Source organism: Epinephelus fuscoguttatus, linkage group LG14 (genome assembly GCF_011397635.1).
Source record: "Epinephelus fuscoguttatus linkage group LG14, E.fuscoguttatus.final_Chr_v1".
In the NCBI taxonomy this organism is placed as follows: Eukaryota; Metazoa; Chordata; class Actinopteri; order Perciformes; family Serranidae; genus Epinephelus; species Epinephelus fuscoguttatus.
In genome coordinates this window covers 10,062,913-10,085,522 of record NC_064765.1, presented here as the reverse complement: position 1 = coordinate 10,085,522, position 22,610 = coordinate 10,062,913, and the positions used below count along the sequence as shown (strand labels likewise).

Genomic DNA, 22,610 nt, shown 5'->3' with positions numbered 1-22,610 from the left:
CACAAGGAATCAGATGAAATCATTCACATTTTATCTGGAGGCGGAGTGTGGACACACACACACACACACACACACACACAAAAAAATCTCTCCAGAGTGAAAAATTGGAGAGACTCCTACCAGTGACATCCTCTGGTGAAAAATGATTACTGCAGTCATAACATGGAAGAAGAAGAAGAAGAAAATAAAAAATGAATGCTTCCAAAAATAGTCCTCACCTTGTGGATAATATTCAACCACTTTCAGGTTGCGTCAAATTCAGCAGCAACTCTGTGTATGAGCAGCACAGTCAGTGTGCTGCGCTCTAAGTGAATGCTGTGTTAAACGCATGTTAAGTGAGGAAATGAGTGTGATCTTTGAGAGCGTTATGCCGGCTCTTCTCTGGGTTTGGGGAGGAGGTCTGTTCTAATTCTGGCCAATCAGAGAGGCAGTTCATTTTTTTCCTCTCCTGCTCAGTGACTATGCCTGTCAGGCCCATTTGTTAGAATAATTATATGGCTGTTAACAGCATCCCAGCTTAAAATAAAATTAGTACTGCGATGGTTTAAAGCAGCAGAGGCGTTGCATGAAATGGCTGCTTAAGATCTTAACAGAAAGGCTTTTAAACAATGAAGCAATTTGAGTGTATTCATTCACACAGCTACTGTATGTGAAGTCCTGCTTAGATTACAATCAGAGGACCATGGGTTGATTTTGTAAGCAGGGTGCATACAGTAACCTCTGTCCTCCCTCTCTCTGCTCAGAGTGAGCTGTGCTCCTCTGGTTTATTTTGAGGTGGTCTTATCACAGCTGTTGTATCTGTGGTGGCAGCCTGTCCCAAGCCCCTCGACACTCTTCCTTTTCCCTCTCCGGCCCTTGGTCCTGGTAAGACCCTGTTTGCTCGTTACCCTGCTTCTTCAGGGACATTTACACTTTAATAGCCAAAAAAAAAAATACAGCCTTAAATTGTGTGCTTGAGATGGTTTCCAAACCTGTACTTATCTTTAAGAGGTACTAATAACCGCTTGTTGGAATTTGATGGCTCTCTGAAGCTCGCCAAGTCTGTTTAAATTAAGAAGTTTTATCAGTGGAGACTTGGCTGTCATTTGTTAACAGAATGAAAAGAGATTCATTTCCTTTAAGAAATGTTTTCTACTTAATATTTAATTTCTCTGATTGTCCACCGCTGCTATTGTTTCTTTGGACCTTGAAGAAATCAATAATTTCCTGCACTCATTTATTTCCAGTTGAGGCTCCATTTGGCAATTTGCCTCCTTTCAAAATATTGAATATAGATGAGGTCACTTATGTAATACTGCTGTTTTTCATAGTTGATAATGCAGCTTTTGTACACACAACCACTGACATTGACATCAATAAGAGTGGATTAGAAATAAATAAATAACTTGCCCATATTAAGAAGTTCCTAAAATAGCCTGTGGGGTCTGGAACAGGTGCCATGTGCTCTGCTTGTGAAAGCAGTGTGAAGGCTGCACTAATTTTATGCACGTAAACAGGCTCTGGCTGTGAGCCTGCAGAACATGAGACAAACAGGCACAATCACTGTGGTACAATGAGACGCTCTGCGATCATTTTAATTGACTGGGGTTGAACCGTTTTCTTAAATGTGCCTGTCTTGATTGTGAAGCATAATGTGCCATCAAGACCAAGGAAATACTGCACGTCTCTGGCAGCTGCAATTGTTTTTTCTCAATGAGCTCCTTCAGCAGAGATATATCGCTGTTTCTATGTGACTTGCGAAAAGGAAACATGGTGGTACCTGCTGAATGAAGTGGTGATTAAACAATTATTTTCATTAACAATTTAAAAAAATATTTTCTTGAATAATCATTTGGCCTAAAAACAAAGTGACTTATTTAAATGCCTTGCTTTCAATAATCCAAACCCCCAAAATATTCCGTTTACTGTCACATGCCATGAAGAAAAGCAGTAAATACCAGGGGTGAGAATCACCAGAGGCCCCATGATACGATATTATCACAGTACTCAAGTCATGATACAATATTAGTGTGATTTTAAACATTTTGCAGTACTGTTATAATACAGATTGCAATATTTTGCAATTTATTTTATAATTATTCTTATTTTCATCGGCAATTATGTCCCAAAAAAAAGATTATTAATACTCTCTAATAAGATAAAATTTTTAGCCTAATTTTAGATGAAACGAATCTGAAAAAGCAGTTTGATTTTATAACTCTAGTTGGCTACCAAAAGTTTAGTTTGTATTTCAATATTGCTAATTTGTATAATATGAAAGAAATAATACTTGGAGTTCGTGTATCGACACAATATTGCCATGAAAAATATCGCGATACAATGATGTATTTATTTTTTCAGTTGTAAATACTCATTTTTAAAAAACTAAAACCACCAAATGTTTTCCATTTGTGCTTGAAAAATACACATCTTTAAATTATCTATGATCAAAATAGTTGCAAATGAATTGTCTTCGACTACTTGATAAATTAACTAATTGCTGCAGCTCTAATCAGCAAAATCCACCCGGCAATTTATCCGTTTCTGTTTCACAGTTGCAGTAAGAAAAGTTGAGGTATAAAAAATAGAATTACTGATTTAGTTTCAGGGTCCTGGTATTGTTCATGCTGGCTCACTATCACACTGTCATGCTTTACATGGACACTTCAATAGAAGATGAATGAATATTAATTTTACTCCTTGGGTTCATTACAGAAACTGTTTCCCTCTCAGTAATAGCTCAGAATAATGGAGGCTTGTCCTGCACCCATGGGTCCCGAGGCGTCGCCAGCCGAGGGTCGGCACATTGACCTGACAGAGGACCTGGCCCAGCAGCTGGAGGACATCATTAGCACCTACCAGGCTGACGAGAATCCCGCTGAGCCAGAGGACACAGAGGAGGTCACAGCCGTCAAAGAGGCAGACACTCGCAAGGACCAGAAACTGGAGAAGAAGATGCTCAAAAACCTAGGTGTTTTTTTTTTCTTTCCTCAAAATGTTTTATCGATTTTAGCCGAGGTGGCTTTCATTCAGCTCAGTCAGCAAAAGTCCAAGTTGCACTGAAACTGATAGGTGTGTAAGTAGAGCTGTAATACGTGTAAGTGCATCCATCTGCACCAGACGAGCAGGTAAAATAGTATTTCCACATGCCTTTTATAGTTGGCGACAGACTTCTCGTAACCCCATATTCCAAAATAATTTCTGCATATTTTCTCTGATGAATAACATTCACCTTGTGCTCCAGAGTAATCAAAATGAATTAAGCTCAAACTTAATTTGTGACTGACATGTGATGTATAATTCTCTGTGGCTGCTCAGGGAAAGAAGCCATGCTGCTGATGCAAAGTTTGAACAAACTCAACACTCCAGAAGAGAAACTGGAAGCCATCATCAAGAAGCACGCTGAGCTGGTGAGCGGAAAGACACCGAAAACTGGACACAGTATATATCACTACTGTTGTGGGCATTTGGTGGATTTGTCTGTGTCTTTCCTCAGTTGGAGGAGCATCGGAGCGACCAGAAGCAGCTGAAGGTTCTGCAGAAGAAGCTGCTCCAGGTGATGAAGGAGAAGGACCAGCTGCAGAGCGAGCACAGTCGGGCCGTGCTGGCTCGCAGTAAACTGGAGGGACTCTGCCGAGAGTTGCAGAGGCACAACAAGACCTTAAAGGTACTTCAGCTCCTGTCATAGCAGCTCTTGATGTAGTAGTAGAAGTATTATACATGAATAACTTAAAAGACCAAATCTCTTACAGGCATGGTGTCTAATCTGAGCTACTGGTTTTGCCATTTGTTAGTTGACTTTAAGGTGCCATGACGTTGTCACCATATGTTGTGCAGCTCTACAGGAGGTGACGCCAGTTGGCATCAAGGATCAACCCATGTGTCAAAGCTCAGGGTTTGACCTCTTAAACTGCCACAACTCCAGTTGTAAAGTCCAGCGAATTTCATTTCTAATTCTAGTGGAGATCCTACAGTTATACAAAGATATTGAATACAGCTCATCAGGCTGATTTAAATTAAATAATTCACAGGACATCTACAATATATTTACATCGGATTGAAAGGAGCAGATAGTGCACATTTAGTTGTGATGATGTGTGATGCAGCTTTTATGTGTGTTAGGACTAGGTATGGGACAACATGAAAATTTAATGTAATCCTGGCCAAAATAATCATGATTCATTATTTCAATAATCATCATCAATAATCATCATCAAATATGCTTGAAAATGGCACTAAAACATACTGGAATAACTTTATCTTACATTTCATTGAGAAACAAATAATTTTAGAAAGGACACACGTCTTTGTTCTTTGGTGAACATCCATTTCAGTAGAAAAACAAACAATGAAACAATCTCAAACAGCCTGGCTTTTCATCTACTTGAAATGGGATCATATCTTTCCATATGAAATATGCCTATGTTTGATTAAGATCTGTTTTATATTTTTAAGTTGGTGTATATGCAGCAAATGCAGCTGGATACGATATTCACCATAAGCCCGATAATGGAAATTCACCACAGTCAACTTATTTTAAGTGTTTTTTAAATCACAGTGCTGCATTTAATCACACCATTGTCTCATTCCTGGTTAAAACAAAACATACATTCAGCTCTATGTGATTGTGCCATACAGTGTGGAAAAACTATTAATAATTTCAATGGATATAAAGGGCAATCTAATGGTAAAACCATGGTTCTATCTTGATGTACTGATTTATAATGCTTCAGATGTGAAGTAATAACAGAATATAACTGGGGAAAGTCCTTTCAATTGAATTCTTCAGAGTGTTTTTATACTGATATACTGATAACATTATCTGATCATAGCTTCTCAGGTGTGAGGGCTTCCTGCTTTTCTTTTTTAAGGTGACAGTTGATTGAATATATTGAGGTTTTGGATGGTTAGTTGGACAAAATAAGCAACTTGACGATCATAATCTTGGTTTTTGGAAATACTGAGAGGCATTTTTCACTATTCAATGACTGTTTCCTCAATGACCCATTTAGTCTTTAAACTATGAGCAGATCAATAAATAACAACAATAACAATTTGTCACAACTCTAATAACTTCACGGTGATACAGTGATTAACACTGTCGCCTCACATCGAGCTCAGGATTCGACCACCCCTCTGTGCAAAGTTTGCATGTTATCCCTGTGTCAGCGTGGGTTTCCTCTGGGTACTCCCACTTCCTCCCACAGTCCAAAGACATGCAGGTTAATTGGTGACTCTAAATTGTCCGTAGGTGTGAATATGAGTGTGAATGGTTGTCTGTCTCTATGTGTCAGCCCTGTGATAGTCTGGTGACCTGTCCAGGGTGTACCCTGCCTCTCACCCAGTGTCAGCTGCAATAGTTTCCAGCACCCCGCGACCCCTGACAGGATACGGAAAATAAATGAATGAATAATAACCTCACACTTACAGAAAGTTATTGCGGTTTGATTCCTCCGTGTGTCCTGCATTAGACATTTGATTTTTAGGCTTTTCCATTCTAAGTGAAAAAGACGCAGAGAGTACAACCACAGCTGTTTCTTTACTGAAAGACCTTCACAGATTTCACTGTTGCACGGACACCTGGGAATTGTATGAAATCAGAGGATGAGCTAAAGATGCTCCTAGCTCTATGTCACTGTGCTAACTGGAAATGTATCATATATAATCTGTCTCTGAAATGCAGGAAGAGACCCTACAGAGGTGCAGAGAGGACGACCTGAAGAGGAAAGAGATCACCACCCACTTCCAGGGGACGCTGAGCGAGATTCAGGCCCAAATTGAGGAACACAGCAGCCGCAACACCAAGCTGTGCCAGGAGAACAGCGCTCTGGCAGAGAAACTAAAGGGGCTCATTTCACAATACGACCAGCGAGAGGCGGTATGGATCCTGCCACGTACTGAGCACACACAGGTTCAAAACAGAATCACACAGAGTTTAATCTACATGCAAACCTAAATGGCCCATGCTTTAAAACCTCGCACATCTGGGCCTCAGTGCCAGTTTCAAAAACATGAATCATTTGCACATTTCACAGGTCTTACATTTATTATTGACAGTGTTTCACTTTTATGCAGCCAAAGACTCCCTGAGCAAGAAATGAAACAGCTTTCTCTCATAAATCCCCCTGATTGTCTTCCAGAACCTGGAGAAGGTCTTCAAACACAGAGACCTGAAAGAAAAGCTGCTGGAAACCAAACTCGCGCAGGCCAACATGATACTGAAGGAGACAGAGGAGAAGCACAAGCTGGAAAAAGAGCTTGTAAGTTTTGTGTATCAGATTTGTCGGGTGCTCCCGAGCATTTTTAATCACTTATTTGCAATTCTAATCCCCTAATGCTAATTTTAATATTCCACAGCTGCTAAAACAGGCGGCAGAGCATAAAATGAAAGTGAAGGTCATGAAGGAGCAAGAAATCGATATGAAGAGCCAGGTACAGTAACAGGGCATCATGAGAAAAATTGACTTGTTATTCTTCCTCTCTAGGGCCACGTATAATGTTTTCCTCACTGTTTCTCCTCAGCTCGATATGTACTCCAAGAAGTTTGATGAATTCCAGGGCACAGTATCAAAGAGTAACAGTGTCTACAGCGACTTCAAACAGGACATGGACAAAGTAAGAGCGGTTTCACAGAATATTTGAAGTCAGCTTCATGATATTGGTTAGAATATTTAGTGTATCTGGGAATAAAAACAGGAATAAGAGAAAGAAATCCCATGAGATTTACACAAACATTACATCTGACACACTGTATAATCCTACACTCGATTGTGGCAGCTATATTTAGAAGTGGCTTTGATTGTGTACTGTGTAACGTGATTTTTTTTTGTGGTGTAGATGGCAAAGAGAATGAAAAAGCTGGATAAAGAGTGCCAGTCATGGAAGTCTCGCTTTGATGGCTGCAACAAGACTCTCCTTGACATGGTGGCAGATGTAAGAAACACTTTTCTTCTGTCAGTTATAGCCCCAAACAAGGATTTGTTTGTTCTTTAACCAGAAAAGACAAAGATTTCCCCACTTTCACAAATAATTTTCATGCATTTTAAACCTTTACAGAAAGCAATTAAGGAAAAGGAGTTTGAGCTCCTCACCGTCAAGAACCAGAAGCTTGAAAATCTGTGCAGGGCTTTGCAAGGGGAGAGGAAGAATCTTTATGAGAAGGTGCAGGGAGCTGGAATTCAACCAGACATCAACACTACTGAACCAACAGAGAAGGAGAACCCTGAGGTGCTGGAGACTCCTGAAGCCCCTAAAGACGATGACACCATCCAGACTACTGCAACCGCAGTTGCCTCAACTGCCCCTGTCGGGACACCAACACCCGCAACTCCACTGACCAAGGAACTAGCTAAACTGAAGGCTGAGAAGGCCCGCCTGAAGGAGATCGCCAGCTCTTTTACAATCTCTCATGTTATACCCACAGAAACAGTCGATAGCCAATCACAAGGACTCTCTGAGGGCCTCCAGGAGCCAGTGGAGAATGACAGTAATGGTGAACATCTCCAGGAAGTCTTGGAGGATGGATGCCAAGAACAAAGAGATTTGGAAATGGAGTCAGTTGATTAATGCTGCAACTAATGTGGAAAAGAAATCTGGCTCATGTGAGATTCACAGCAATAAAAAGAAAAATGCTGGCGATGTGTTCAGTGTCTGATCCTGATATCTCAAGATTTAAGAGAGGGTTCATTTTAGTCGCTGCAGCAGGCCAAATACAACTAAGCAGTTTTATGCTTTTTCTAACTCAAAGACCAAAATGTAAAGGAAGTTTTGTCAAACTTCCACTGTTTAGATTCTCCTGATTGATCATCAATGCAAAAGATTAACAAATGTCTTATAAAAATATCTGGTTCTTTAAAAAAAAAGTCAAAGGTAAAAGACTGAGTACATAAAGAAACAATGTTATAAGTTAACTATGGCTCCTAAGATGCATTTGAGCAAGAGACATTCACGTTGCTGCAAAGAAGCTGCATATTCTAAAAATGTCAATGTGAATCTTGTGAATCTTCAGCCCAGCAGCACAAATCCATACAATTAGCACAGTTTCTAGATGGACACCCAAAATTAGCATCACAAATTCTGTATATGACCAAATGTTTTGCCTTCTGTTCCTTATGGTGTTAAATAATGGCCAGAAAGGTGTCATAATGAGTGTAGAAATTCTTGAGTTATGGCCAAAAACATTTTTGTGAAGTCACAGTGACCTTGACCTGTGACCACCAAATTCTAATTAGTTTATCCTTGAGTCCAAATGGACGTTTGTGCCAAATCTGAGGCACTGAGATACAGTGTTCATGAGAATGAGATGGACACAAGGTCAGAGTGACTTTGACCTTTAACCATCAAAATTCAATAAGTTCATCCTTGATTATAAGTGGACATTTGTGCCAAATTTAAATTTCCTCAAGGCCTTCTTGATACATTGTGTTCACGAGCATGAAAGGGACCAGAGCACCACAGCCGCGACCTTTGACGTATAACCACCAAAATCTTATCAGTTCATCATTGAGTCCAAGTGGAAGTTTGAGCCGTTTGAGTCGCACTTTTTTTCCCTTTTTTTCCACACAGTGGTTACAGGCTATTTAACAGGCCGGGCGTGCGCCACGGGTGCTCAGCTGCAGAGAGGGAGACCTCCGTGTTTGAGACGGGAGCGGGAGGCGGGAGGTCCGACGCTTCTAGCGAGAGGAGATGGAGAAATAAAACAAAATAAGATAAAATAGGAAAAACTTGTCTCCCTCTTTTATTTTATTTTCAGTGTTTAATCAAGGCGGAGGTGGGCGGCTGGAGGTCTGAGACTTCCAGCGAGGAGAGAGGTAGAAACAAACAACCAGTGTGTCTGTGTGTGCTATGTTCAGGTGTTGTCACGTAAATAACAGTGCCCAAGCAATACACAGGACAGACAATAGGATTTTATTTATTTTTACACTACATTTTCACTGAAAGTTGACCGAATCCGACCCGAGCCCGAATACAATTTATAGCTACATTTTTGACCAAACCCGGCCCGACCCGTCGGGTACCATCGGGCTTATATCGCCACGCTCTAGTGTGTGTATGTGTCCCCTATTGGGTCCTATCTGGATTTCTGTCTTTGAGAGATATTATTTTGTAATATAACTGAATTTTCTATCCATGCATATAATTTTTAAATATATTAAAATGATAAGGCATCTTTGAGTAAACTGCAAGTATCATTTAAGTAGGTCATGTCGTGGCCAGCCGAGTGTCCTCTTTTTTGGAAATCAAAATATGGTCACCCTACGCTACGTAGTAATTTAAACTCATTTGTTTTTGGGATTTGAGTAAGCATGTATAGTTACAGCCCACACTGTAATAAGGTACTGTAATGCTGTCTTCTTAAAAAAGAAAAAAGAAGTTTAACGTTAATTTAAACTCATTTTTATGGCTCAGATGTTGTTTGCAATCTGAAAAGTAACCAAAGCTGCTTAAGAGTTTATTGTGTTTTGAATGTGTTTCAAATTAAAAATAAAGGGAAACAGTGTAGGAATAACTTGTATAATGTTTTTATTAACAAATAGTAATATAAAACCTTGTTTTCCCTGTTTGAGACCTTAAAAAATAGACTGCGACTTATATGCCAGTGCGACTTATATTCCGAGTTTTACGGTAAACATCGTCCTGGACCTCTATTCTAACCCTGAAGTATCCCCTTTTCATTTCTTAATTGGTTTGTTGTTACTTTTCCATTAAAATATATTTTTTTAATGTCTTGGGGGCCAATTACTTTTAGAACTGTTCTCCTAACAGAAACAACAACTTTATTTAGACAAAGCTTCTGCCAGTACAATTTAATTTTTCCCTACGTCATGATTTCAGTCCCCTGTCATATTGAGCAAATACAGAGCTGCTGATCAGGTTCTCATTATGTGCTACAGAGCTGGGGAACATAGGACCCTTTGTTAGTTTCCATTATGTGCCATATAAATGTGGGAGACATACGACCCTGGGAACATAGGAATGACCCCTAATTTAGAAACTATGCTGTGTTCAGTTCACAACTGAAACAACAAAGCATTTTGAAATTTGTGCATCTGACTGAGCCTTTCAAATAACATTGAGAGCATCGTTTAAGGGGAAAAAAAAAAAAAATGAGCGCACTGAAGGTGGTGAAGCACTTCCAGAACCAGCTGCTTCTCTTCCTAATTAGCACCTCTTTTCACAAATCTGCATAACGGTTGTCATGTAGTTATTTTACCTGCAACATAAGCAACAACTTGAGAAGCTAAACGAGCTAGAAGACATTCAGGGGCGCCTCTAGCAATTCATGTATAGGTGCCGTCTCATCCCCTCTTCTCAGCCTTGCAGTTCATATAACTGAAGTTTCATCCAGTAACCACTATAACTAATGGCAGAACCAGATTCTTCACCTTCTTCACATTGGATTGTGATGTTTATCACAACTTAAGCAATATTTGCAGCCTTAAAGTAGATACAGAGCTCTTCTCTACTGGAGAAGCTCCAGTCCATGTTCGTTTTTGCCCCTCCGTGGTACAGCAGCCTTCAGTGTTGATATGCCATTATTAATGACGTGAAACCAATCTGACAGTGCTGTGGGCGGGACATTAGGTTAGGCTACAGAGAGGTGACTAAAGACAGAGGCGCTGCATCAGAGCTAAAGAAGTGCATTTTTAATCAAGTTATTTTATCCAGCGTTAGCTTTTAAAATCGTAAAAAAAAACAAAACACAAAGAAAATCAACATGTGGCAGTCAGTGATAATAGTTTGGCAGACTGCCACAAATAAATCAATGTATGGGAAACACTGCAATTTAGTTTTGCATTTCCAAATTCAGGGACTCACAGGGACAGCTTAAAAAAAACTGAAGCAGCAACCCTCCAAAAAGACTGGAACTTAAATTTCCCATAATACAACCAACCCTCTCTATCTGCTGTCTGTAATAAACAATCTCAGGAAAAAAATTGTCAGACCTGAAACTAAGGTCCTTCCAGAGCCACAGAAGATATTTTACAATCATTCTCACTAACTGTGGTAATTCTGATGAGTCAACTAATCTTCCTGTGTAAAATCAGTGGAGTGCCCCTTTAAAATGAGCTCAAACAGGCAATCTTTTGTTTATCCATTTACCCAGAGTGGACTTCGAGAGAAAGCAGAGAGTGTTTCACTCTGGTGCACTGATAAGAAGCTGCATATCTTATGAAACTATTACAAATCAGAAAATGGCTGAAAGAGCAGACCAGACCGCAGTGAAAGCTCTCAAAGCTTTTGTCGGAAGTGGAAAAGCTCTGCTGGACCTCGCCGAGAAGGAGAGCAAAGAAGGTAGGCAGCATGTTGTGGGGCCGGACAAGTGCACATAAAAATAGACATGCAGATGCCATGTGCTGCAGTTGGCAGGCGATTTATGGCCGTACCATGAGCGGGGGTAAGCAGGAGGCCTGTCAATCATTCAACGTAAAGAATGAACCCAGACAGACTGTCAGACATTAACTTCACAGACTATCAGACATTCATTTACTTTTCCTCACACAGGCTCTCTCCAGGAATTCATCAGGCAGAAAATCCGCATAGAGCAAAGACAGTCACTGCTGGGTCTGATTGAAGCTGCTGCAGCTTTGTACAGAAGGTCTGCACTGTACACACACACAGTAAATAAACAGCCTCTAAAATACAACTTAAATTAAAATATAAAGTAAACAGAGCTTCATGACAGCAGAGCTTCAGCTTTGCACTCTTAGACATACAGAAGTATGTTGTTTATTTTAATTTTTTTCTATCTTCACAGTTTGTCTGTTCAGAGGAAAAAGGATGCAGAGAACCTCTGGAGACAAAACAATCAGTAAGAGCTAAACTGCTAAAATTGCTGGGGTTTTTTGTTTTATGTGACAATCAGTACGTTTACACGGACAGTTTAATTCCACTTTTAATCGGTATGAACGGCCATTCCGATTGAAAAATGGTCATTCCGATTGAAAATTAAATCCGATTAAAGGGGGTGGTTTATTCCGTTTGTCATTCCGAATGAAAGAATTTTGTGTGCATGTATACACTCATTCCTCTTTAAGTTCATTCCGGTCTTTCTGCGCATGCTCGTTTCCTTGCCCTTCTGGTGCGATGACGTATATAGCGCGCATAGCAACGGGCTGCATAGCAACGGGCTGAGCTAGAGCAGTCAGACTCGTTGGACTCACCGGTTTCCATTCGCCACAGCACGGTCTTCTGCCTCCCTTCTCCTGCTCAACAGATGAAGCATTAGCAGAACAAGGTTGCTGTCGTACTGCTGCTTTAAGAATATAAGCAAAACACACCCGAAAAAGGCACTAATAATGGCGTCGTCAAGCATCTTGTTATCCGGAGTGAGGACGACAGTGTTTTCTTCCGGTAAACGTAAACACGTCTGGCATTTCATAGACCCAACTATTAATAAAGTAACTGAAGAAACAATCTGCAGATTGATCGATAATGAAATAATTTTTAGGTTTCAGTCCCGGTGAGTGCAAAACATACTACTTAATGCCGCAAGTGTTTTCATCTCTGTGCTTTCGCACCAAAATTTCAGGAAGGATGACAAATAATGAGGTCTGGGTATTGTTTTAAAAAATTATCATACCAGTACCAATATCATTACCCCTAAACCCCTCATAAGTCCCACCCTTCTTTACTTCTTTACTGTATATATATATATATATATATATATATATATATATATATATATATATATATATATATATATATATATATATATATATATCACATTTTTCAATCAATAAAGGTTTATCTTATCTTATATATCTCACATTTTTCACATCACTATATCACTGTTTAGACTAATCTGATGTTTGTAAAGTCTATAAACACAATGATTGAACAAACATTACTATTTCTGTGTGCACATTTTGTAATTAATAACCTGGTTATCATAGATTAGCCGCACTAACCGTTAGCTGTTAGCGGTGTCTGTAATAACTCAGTAACTCAATAAACGGTCCGTGAAAAAAATATTTTTTCCAGCAGATATCTTAGTTACAACATGATTGAGCTAGCAAAGCAGTTTTTTGTTGCTATGTGTGGTATTTATTCAGTTTTGGGAAATCATGATGTCTAGAAAGCATCAGTGGCTGCAGCTGACAGGGACAGCTAACTGCAGCAGCAAAGCTAACATCAGGACGTCATCTGTTAAAAGCCTCCCGTTGTCAGATACGACATGAAACTACTCCAGTTAGCTCAATCATGTTATAACTAAGACATCCGCTGGAAAAAAATATTTTTTTCACGGACCGTTTTTTTGAGTTACTGTGTTATTACAGACACCACTAACGGCTAATGGCTAACGGTTAGCCCAGCTAATCTACGATAACCATGTAGACTTATAGACTTCACAAACATCAGATTAGTCTAAACGGTGATATAGTGACATGAAAAATGTGATATATATAAGATAAGATAAACCTTTATTGATCTCATAACTGAGAAATTCCAGTGTTACAGCAGGCAAGGGGAAATATATATATATATCTATGTAGCTAAACTCTGCTGGTTTTCTACCCGTAAGTATTTGTAAACAACAAGGCGCTTCCCTCTATACCACAATCAACTTTCGCCTTTTCATTTTATTTAGATATACTATGTTCTAGGCTCGTATATGTCGAGGGGAAAAACTAATTTTGAGGGTGGTTAAAAGCACAATCTTCAAGGACAAATTGCATTGCACATAGTCACATCTTAATTAAGCTTATGTTATTAAAATGCTAGTTTGCTAACATATAGCTACATCAAGAAAAGTTAGCCTAATGGCAGATCAAGAACTTCAGCCACGCTGGCTTGACATGACAAGACATGAATTGTTGTTAGCCAGGAAAGATCGAGGCTAACGTTCCTTTGTTTGTATTATCTCTGTACGGCTACATGGCGCCCTGAAGTAATTATTGCATCTACATTAAAGAAAGGCCAACGTTAGGTCAGCACTATGGTCTGTAATCAGTAATAAATGCATAAAGTACTATACTGATCCCCAGCAGGAGAAAAGGGGACACACACCCAGCAGAGCAGAAGCAATGCTGACTGATAGTCTTGTCATCCTGGGTCTCTAATTGTACCTTTTTTTGTTGAGGCCAGAAGCCTCGATTTGCATTGTTTTGCCAAAGTTTACATCATCAATATGTCTTTCTATCACATACTGCAGTCGCTGCTGTCTGCTTCTTGAAGATATATTTTCTGACACCAAGAATCTTTCTAATTAACAACGTGGCAAACGGCTGAGCAAAGTCGGCATCTCCATGTTTCTTTTTGTCGAGCTTGTCCAACAACAGTGACAGCAGCAATAGTAACTTAGGTGGGCGGGATTCAGGCTCAGACAATGGAGTACTTCATTCAATACCCATCAAGCGAATCAAAGATTCAGTTGCATAAAATGCCACAGCCGTGTAGTACAGCCATACTGTCAAATGTTTTGGCGGCATCTAAGCACACTGACCTCCGCACTTGACTTCACCACAACTCAGTCTTTACAGGTTGTAGTTGCTGCTGTAGTGGGCCAATCACAAGCAAGAGACACTTTGTCCATGTTTTATACGTCTTGTATATGAAATGTTTGTGTTGTTGCTGCATTTTTTAAACACATCTGTCGCCTGCATCCAGGTGCTGCCTCAGTGTCACACAATAGACTACAACTACCAAGAATAACGGAGACAAACTATGATCTACCTCACACACAAACTAGCAGCACGTGTGCAGTGGTAATTTCAAGTCCTTTCATCACTCAGCATATGCACCCAAAGAAAAAAGAACCCTCAGAAGGGAAATGACAAATGACTGTTGAGATCTATGTGTGTTCGTCAGCCTTGACCATCAAAAATACAAAGCTTTTACTTTTATGTTTTTCAAATATACTTTGGTGAATTTCATTCTTTCAATGCCAAAAACTAGAGAAGATCTAGACACATTCTGGCAACAAACCTGCTGTAACTGACACCCTGACATTGTGTAAATCTGCTGAGACACTCCTGATTGTGGAACAATAAACCTCCCCGTGCATTCATTCATAAAATATCTAACAGTCCCTATAAACTGAAACAACAGTAAAAACTTTGTTGTGTGACTTCTCCAGCTGTGCTGCTTTGCAGGAAGCTGTGCGGGACTTTGAGCAACTAGAAGTGAGTTACTGAAATCTTTTCAAAAATATTCTTATCAGGCCGTTTCGTCTTTACTGACTGTGGCTGATGTAACACAGGTGCAGTGGGATGCATTTCTGCAACGTTTGGATGATGAGTTACAACTGAGTGCTAAAATACTGGACAGGGAACATCAGCCAAGATGTATTTCACCAGATATATCTCTCATCGATGCCAGAACAGGAGGGTTAGTCTGATTCATTCATTTTTATGAGCATAAAAAATTAAACTACACATGGAGCTAGTTAAAGATGTTACAATCTGCCAAAACCTGTCTTGGAGTGACTTATTTTGCACTAAATCATTATAATGTTTCTGTCTGTTTTGCAGAACAGCGACATTGGGGAAATATCTTGGGAAAGGTAAAAAGATCCTGCTGGTGTTAATCCGCCAGTTCTCCTGCCTCCTCTGTCGTCTGCACCTCAAAGATCTGGAGAAGAATCAGGTAAAGATGAAGCACTGGAAACAAAATGTTTACCAATGCACTTATTATATGAAGTATTATTCTATTCTATTCTATTCAAAAAATGAAGGGAAACTTTGCTGATATTGAACCAGCTGTGTGGTATCGCAGAATGTGCAGATGAACCGTCCCTGTGCCACTGCCAGCACCTGGACCACCACTAGACCAGCAGGGATCTGCGGGGAAAGTCAAACAACGTTCATCTGCGCACAATGCGATGACACACAGCTGGTTGAATATCAGCAAGGTTTCCCTGCTTCCCTTCACTGGTTCCTGTACAGCAGGGTTGGTCTTTGTTTCACTGTTATAATCATTAAAAAGCAAAAGCAGCATGTGTATACATTCAGTAGGCTATATCTTCAGTAGCTAGCTAGCTAACCCTACACTTTTCAGGGTTTGATTTTGGTTTTAGAACAGGAAAGAAACGTATATATTTTTCCAACCTCTCCAGGTAACAAGTATCATTAATACACGACGTGCCTCAGGCACAACATTTAGCTCCAAATCCACAAAACCAGCCTGAAAATGAAGGAAATCTGAAACGACTGTATTAGAGTCAATGGAACACAGCTGTGTTGGTGTCAGACCCTGGTCTGAGCCGGTCTGATGCAACGTTATGATTGGCCAGTCTGAGTCCCGAGGTGGGACTTAGCGAGTCAACTGGTCTCCAGAACCTTAAAATTACAATAAAAACATATAAAAGTTACTATCAGTAATACTGTAACAAATATGTACAGTATAACTGTTTAACAATGAGGGAGCACAGTTTTGTGCAGTATGTGCAAGAGTCCGTATCAGTGGGGGTCCAAAAAAAAAAAAAAAAAGTCTGTGTACGGAATGGGAGGGTTCGGCTGCAATCTTTCGCGCCTGCGTCAGGGTCCTGGAGGCGTTAAGGTCCTGGAGGGACAGCAGATTGCAGCCAATCACCCTCTGAGCAGAGCCAATGAAACTCTGCAGTCTGCCCCTGTCCCTGGCAGTGGCAGCAGCGTACCAGATGGTGATGGAGGAGGTGAGGATGGACTTGATGATGGCAGTGCAGACATTATTTTTATTTTTATTTTTTTTCTCTCCTAAAAACAAGTTCATGACTGTAATGATTTTATATGCATTTGAAGAATTCTATTCTTATTATATGTTGTTCTGTTACGCGATAGATTCATGACTACTTCAAGTCTGAGTAAATTATTTCTCATCACCAAGGAGCAAAAACTGGAAAGCGTCCAGTCACATTCCTGCCAGTAAACTTAATAATAAGGAAGGAAATTAGTCCACAGGTGAACCACAGAAGGGCAACACCTCTCTCTCTAACATAAACCGAGTAACTCTTTGAAAATAACTAAGATTAATACTTGGCAGAGCTGCCTTTGGCTTTTATAACACAACTTTAAAACCTGTTTGCTCACAGATATGATTAGTAAAGGTCTATGAATCTAGACTGATTTACATGGGACTATAGTAATACAAGCGCATAAGCTTTGTGTTTGCTGAAATATCCTAGGGAATTTACTGTGGAATCTTAACATGCAAAATTACATACACGGCAGATTCACACGGGATTAAGATCATAGCTGACCTTCACAATTATTACAAATCACTAGCGGTCCCCAGGTAACTAACGGGGCTTATGGCACTATTTTTCAGAGGTCCCTGGATGCAAACTCAGTTGAAGTGGTGGTGGTTTCATTTGGCTGTCAGGAGGGAGCCTCACACTGGCTGCAGGAGACTAACTGTCCGTACGACATGCTGTTGGACCGCGATAGGAAGGTCAGAGCCCCACGCCAGGCGATGACAATACAGAATATACACTTATATACTTTACATACTTTTTCTGATGCTATGCTAGCAGTTAACTCTGTTGGGTGTTGCAGATGTACGCTGCATTTGGCCTGGGAGCATCTCTGATGAAAGTATTAAACTTCAGTAACATGCTGCTCTATGCTGAATACGTGGTGGATAATATGGAGTTTCCCAGAGGGCTTCAATCGATTCAAGACGACATGTTTCAGGTAAAATGAAGCACGAACAAAGATGTTTGAAGTGGCAGCAGCAGAACTTGATGTGCCTTTGTCCAAGGCATCTTAAGTCCCTGTTCTCCAGTGAATCCTCTAATTAACTACCAAATATACAATAATGATCTGATGATCAGTCCATCTGTAAATGTTTCTAACTACGTAAAAATGACACATAAAGAACATTTGGGTTCAGATAATTACATACTTTTCTGATAAAACGTCCATTCACAATAAAAAAAAAAAATCATGATTTTATTTGTTTTATTTGTCAACGGTAACATAGTTTTACTCCCATGACCATTTTAGTTTTTACATCTACACAGAAAATAATTCTTTGATTTAGTTTCCTTCGTGTTTTTCCCAGCTGGGAGGAGACTTTGTTTTGGACGAACGTGGGAAGGTGCTGTTCTCTCACTGCTGTCAGAGTCCCATAGACAGACCCTCAGTGGAGGACATTTTATCTGCACAGTGAAGATCAAACTCCCTCATGAACAACACAAGTTAATAAAAGGAGAACAGAAACTTGTGACTGCTAAGTCAGGCTGTAAACTGATAAATATTGTGACAGTTTTAAGGTTTTTGACTTGCTAAGAAATAAAATATGATAAATATAATCAATTAAATGTTACTGTCTCATTTTTTTATAACAAAATTGACTGAGCTTAATTGACTAGGGCTGCAATGAGGATATTTTTACCTTTGACGAATCTGCCAGATATTTTCTTGATTTATCTGTTCAGTCTATAAAATACCAGAGAAATGAAGAGCGCACATAACAGTTTCAAAGTGTTCAAGGTCTTTAAATGTTTTTATGTTTGACTAAACCCAAATTTATTCAGTTAACATTGATAGAAAATTACAAAAGCACCAAATCTATCTAATATAAATCAAATATGACACAATGATTGAGCAGAGTTCACAGTTGTTGTTTTTTTCGCATGCTCTGTTGGCATCACTCCTGGTATTATTAGCTTTTCTAAAAGGTGAACTCAGGAACCTCCATTAAAGTTAGATAATGTTTAAGTTGGTTAATGTTTAAGTTATGCTACATGCATACTACGTGACTTCTGGGAATCTCAAAGGTTATGCGTCCTCTGTGTTATTAAAGGGCCAGTGTGTAAAATGGGTTGAAAACCGTTGAAAACAGTGACATCAGTGGTCAAATTCTAGATCAAATCAAATCAAACTTTATTTGTATAGCACTTTTCATACATTAAAAATGCAGCACAAAGTGCTTCACAGAATAAAAACAAACAAAAATAATACATACATATTGAAAACTAGCTAGCGACGAGGTGAATATTTATTTAGAAATCTAAACCATGTTACAACATTGTAATGAATCACTCACGAGCAGGAGACCAGAGTAGCGTTCAGGAAAAAGGCCCGTTTATTTGAGCACTCCAAAAACTCCGGTAACACTCCAGGGGGTAACACGTAAAAGACTCCGTCCCAAACTCTGACTCTTCTAGCGTAACACACACACTTCATACACACATACTCACTTACAGTACCCAACGGGGCAGCCCTCCACCAATCTCCAGCCCGCACACTGACTGACAGCGTAGCCTGTAAACAAAACTCAGCTGTTTATTTAGCCTAGCAATATCTCCGGACTATAGTAGCTGCAATGGACGACTTTGAACATGATTTTGAAGAGTTTCTTGTAGCGGACACAGATCCAGAGCCATACCTGTTTGAGCTGGAGCATACAGATGAGGAACTCCATGTGTTGGATGCTGAGTGGGCGAGAAGAGAGGCTGAATCCTCCGCTCCCATTTTGCTGCACAGAATGGGATTCGGTGCTAATGCTACCATCATCGGGGAGATATATCATCAGGAGGAAAAGCGCCGCAGAGAGTGCATCACAAGGAGTGAAGTTGCGTCTTCTTTTCCTCGCAGATGACGGTTCGGGTTCATTCTCTCCTGTTGCATGGTAAGTGTGGTCCATTCGCAAACTTTATAACTAAAAAAACTTTTCACTACTCTCTATCGACGAACTACTAACACTCTGCTGTTTCCTCCTCCTTCTTCCTTCCTTGCGCTCTCTTCGTTGGTTAATTTATACACGCAAAACGCGTTCTCTGGCTGGCTGGATTGTCCGCTCAGGCTGCCGTACATACATGGCGGCGCAAGATGGCAACCTCTCTAAAGCAAGGCCCTTGCTACACACACACACACACACACATATATATATATATATATATATATATATATATACAGTACAGGCCAAAAGTTTGGACACACCTTCTCATTCAATGCGTTTTCTTTATTTTCATGACTATTTACATTGTAGATTCTCACTGAAGGCATCAAAACTATGAATGAACACATGTGGAGTTATGTACTTAACAAAAAAGGTGAAATAACTGAAAACATGTTTTATATTCTAGTTTCTTCAAAATAGCCACCCTTTGCTCTGATTACTGCTTTGCACACTCTTGGCATTCTCTCCATGAGCTTCAAGAGGTAGTCACCTGAAATGGTTTCCACTTCACAGGTGTGCCTTATCAGGGTTAATTAGTGGAATTTCTTGCTTTATCAATGGGTTGGGACCATCAGTTGTGTTGTGCAGAAGTCAGGTTAATACACAGCCGACAGCCCTATTGGACAACTGTTAAAATTCATATTATGGCAAGAACCAATCAGCTAACTAAAGAAAAATGAGTGGCCATCATTAATTTAAGAAATGAAGGTCAGTCAGTCCGGAAAATTGCAAAAACTTTAAATGTGTCCCCAAGTGGAGTCGCAAAAACCATCGAGCGCTACAACGAAACTGGCACACATGAGGACCGACCCAGGAAAGGAAGACCAAGAGTCACCTCTGCTTCTGAGGATAAGTTCATCCGAGTCACCAGCCTCAGAAATCGCAAGTTAACAGCAGCTCAGATCAGAGACCAGATGAATGCCACACAGAGTTCTAGCAGCAGACCCATCTCTAGAACAACTGTTAAGAGGAGACTGCGCGAATCAGGCCTTCATGGTGAAATAGCTGCTAGGAAACCACTGCTAAGGAGAGGCAACAAGCAGAAGAGATTTGTTTGGGCCAAGAAACACAAGGAATGGACATTAGACCAGTGGAAATCTGTGCTTTGGTCTGATGAGTCCAAATTTGAGATCTTTGGTTCCAACCGCCGTGTCTTTGTGAGACGCAGAAAAGGTGAACGGATGGATTCCACATGCCTGGTTCCCACTGTGAAGCATGGAGGAGGAGGTGTGATGGTGTGGGGGTGTTTTGCTGGTGACACTGTTGGGGATTTATTCAAAATTGAAGGCACACTGAACCAGCATGGGTACCACAGCATCCTGCAGCGACATGCCATCCCATCCGGTTTGCGTTTAGTTGGACGATCATTTATTTTTCAACAGGACAATGACCCCAAACACACCTCCAGGCTGTGTAAGGGCTATTTGACCAAGAAGGAGAGTGATGGAGTGCTGCTGCAGATGACCTGGCCTCCACAGTCACCGGACCTGAACCCAATCGAGATGGTTTGGGGTGAGCTGGACCGCAGAGTGAAGGCAAAGGGGCCAACAAGTGCTAAACACCTCTGGGAACTCCTTCAAGACTGTTGGAAAACCATTTCAGGTGACTACCTCTTGAAGCTCATGGAGAGAATGCCAAGAGTGTGCAAAGCAGTAATCAGAGCAAAGGGTGGCTATTTTGAAGAAACTAGAATATAAAACATGTTTTCAGTTATTTCACCTTTTTTTGTTAAGTACACAACTCCACATGTGTTCATTCATAGTTTTGATGTCTTCAGTGAGAATCTACAATGTAAATAGTCATGAAAATAAAGAAAACGCATTGAATGAGAAGGTGTGTCCAAACTTTTGGCCTGTACTGTATATATATATATAAGCATAATTATAAGGCTACGAAAACCAAACAAATTTTATTTTATAGCGATTATACACTTATATAAACATATTAATGGGTAGAATATTCAGGTTCAGATTCAGATTTGACAATAAACCATGCCAAATATTACACACTGGCCCTTTAAGCTACTCTCCTGAGAGTTGTTTTGAAGGTTTGGAGAAAATCATAAAACAGCAAACACAGTTTATTAATTTAATAAGGCAGTGAATCTCATGCAGAGCATATTATCCTTCCTCAATGTGTACATTTTAAAGAGGTTTGGGGCAAAAATGTGATCAAAAGTAAATGACTCTCAAACTGGGGGGCCCAAAAGTGCAGCCAATGCTTAGGAATACTATGTCAAGTATTCAGGCGCTATTGCAACTATTGCAACTACTGTAATTAATCATCCTCTGGCCACCATGACAATTCATCCAACTGCTGTGGATAGTGAAGTCATAAAATCATGCCATGACTTGGCCGACAGACATGACAGACTACAGAATGGTCCACACCAACCATCCCCAGTCATCTTTCACAGCGTGCATGATGTCATCGGTTTGTTCTTGTCCTGTTTTTATTTTATTTTATTTTTTTTTTACTATTATTTCAGTCACTGTGTCTGTTCATGTCCCAGCTGAAATGTTACTGTAGTAACGTAAAAAATGCCTGCAGATGGCAGGAGCCATAAGTTCCATAATTAATTGGCCCCCAAAAAATTAAAAAACACAACAACGACATTTTAATGGAAAATTACAACTAACCAATAAAGGAATAATAATAAATAGGGCTACTCAAGGGTTAGAAAAGAGTCCCAGGACAAGGTTTAATTCCCATTTCTACACAGGTTAACGTTACAAAAAAAGCAAAAGGTTAGGAGAGGGTGAGATATCCATAGCAACTAAATATTTCAAACTTCAAACATTTTAAAGTTAGGACAAAAGACATGAAAGGGGGGTCTGAAACATTCACCTGCAATCCTACTCATCAATTCTAATTTTAAATTTCAATCTATTCATGGCTCTTCATGTAAAATGTCTTATGTATTAATATGCAGAAAAAGCCAAAGATATTTAAGGGACAGAGAAGGACAAATGTGGCGTCAGTCATCGTTTACTAAGACACACTACACAATGGATTACCGCATACAA

At 39.9% G+C, this 22,610-nt stretch overlaps 2 protein-coding genes across 3 annotated transcripts; both read left to right on the top strand.

Annotated features, from left to right (window-relative positions):
* Nucleotides 1-707: 707 nt before the first annotated feature.
* On the top strand, nucleotides 708-7,613 carry txlnbb (taxilin beta b). 2 transcript variants are annotated; one of them, XM_049595686.1, is made up of 10 exons: nucleotides 708-864; nucleotides 2,713-2,950; nucleotides 3,298-3,389; nucleotides 3,476-3,646; nucleotides 5,663-5,857; nucleotides 6,120-6,239; nucleotides 6,337-6,411; nucleotides 6,502-6,594; nucleotides 6,817-6,912; nucleotides 7,036-7,613. In XM_049595686.1, the coding sequence occupies exons 2-10, from the start codon at nucleotides 2,728-2,730 to the stop codon at nucleotides 7,543-7,545; spliced, it is 1,575 nt and encodes a 524-aa protein (XP_049451643.1). In that variant the 5' UTR covers nucleotides 708-864; nucleotides 2,713-2,727; the 3' UTR covers nucleotides 7,546-7,613. The 2 variants fall into 2 exon arrangements, with proteins under 2 accessions (XP_049451643.1, XP_049451642.1); XM_049595685.1 differs by having other exon boundaries at nucleotides 715-864; nucleotides 2,695-2,950.
* A 3,450-nt stretch (nucleotides 7,614-11,063) lies between these two features.
* LOC125900595 (uncharacterized) lies at nucleotides 11,064-18,232 on the top strand. Its single transcript, XM_049595690.1, has 9 exons — nucleotides 11,064-11,274; nucleotides 11,485-11,578; nucleotides 11,738-11,791; nucleotides 15,059-15,104; nucleotides 15,182-15,309; nucleotides 15,453-15,567; nucleotides 17,227-17,349; nucleotides 17,454-17,591; nucleotides 17,962-18,232. Exons 1-9 carry the CDS (start codon nucleotides 11,175-11,177, stop codon nucleotides 18,067-18,069), a joined length of 906 nt encoding a protein of 301 aa, XP_049451647.1. The 5' UTR covers nucleotides 11,064-11,174; the 3' UTR covers nucleotides 18,070-18,232.
* Nucleotides 18,233-22,610: the final 4,378 nt, after the last annotated feature.

What these genes read in the sequence shown, in the direction of transcription:
- txlnbb (XM_049595686.1), top strand. Translation starts at nt 2,728, where the DNA reads ATGGAGGCTTGTCCTGCACCCATGGGTCCCGAGGCGTCGCCAGCCGAG. An exon ending in ACAAGCTGGAAAAAGAGCTT is followed by an intron (nt 6,240 to 6,336) that starts GTAAGTTTTGTG and finishes AATATTCCACAG; the next exon opens with CTGCTAAAACAGGCGGCAGA. An exon ending in AAATCGATATGAAGAGCCAG is followed by an intron (nt 6,412 to 6,501) that starts GTACAGTAACAG and finishes GTTTCTCCTCAG; the next exon opens with CTCGATATGTACTCCAAGAA.
- LOC125900595 (XM_049595690.1), top strand. Translation starts at nt 11,175, where the DNA reads ATGGCTGAAAGAGCAGACCAGACCGCAGTGAAAGCTCTCAAAGCTTTT. An exon ending in CTCTGGAGACAAAACAATCA is followed by an intron (nt 11,792 to 15,058) that starts GTAAGAGCTAAA and finishes TGACTTCTCCAG; the next exon opens with CTGTGCTGCTTTGCAGGAAG. An exon ending in AAGATCTGGAGAAGAATCAG is followed by an intron (nt 15,568 to 17,226) that starts GTAAAGATGAAG and finishes ACTATTTTTCAG; the next exon opens with AGGTCCCTGGATGCAAACTC.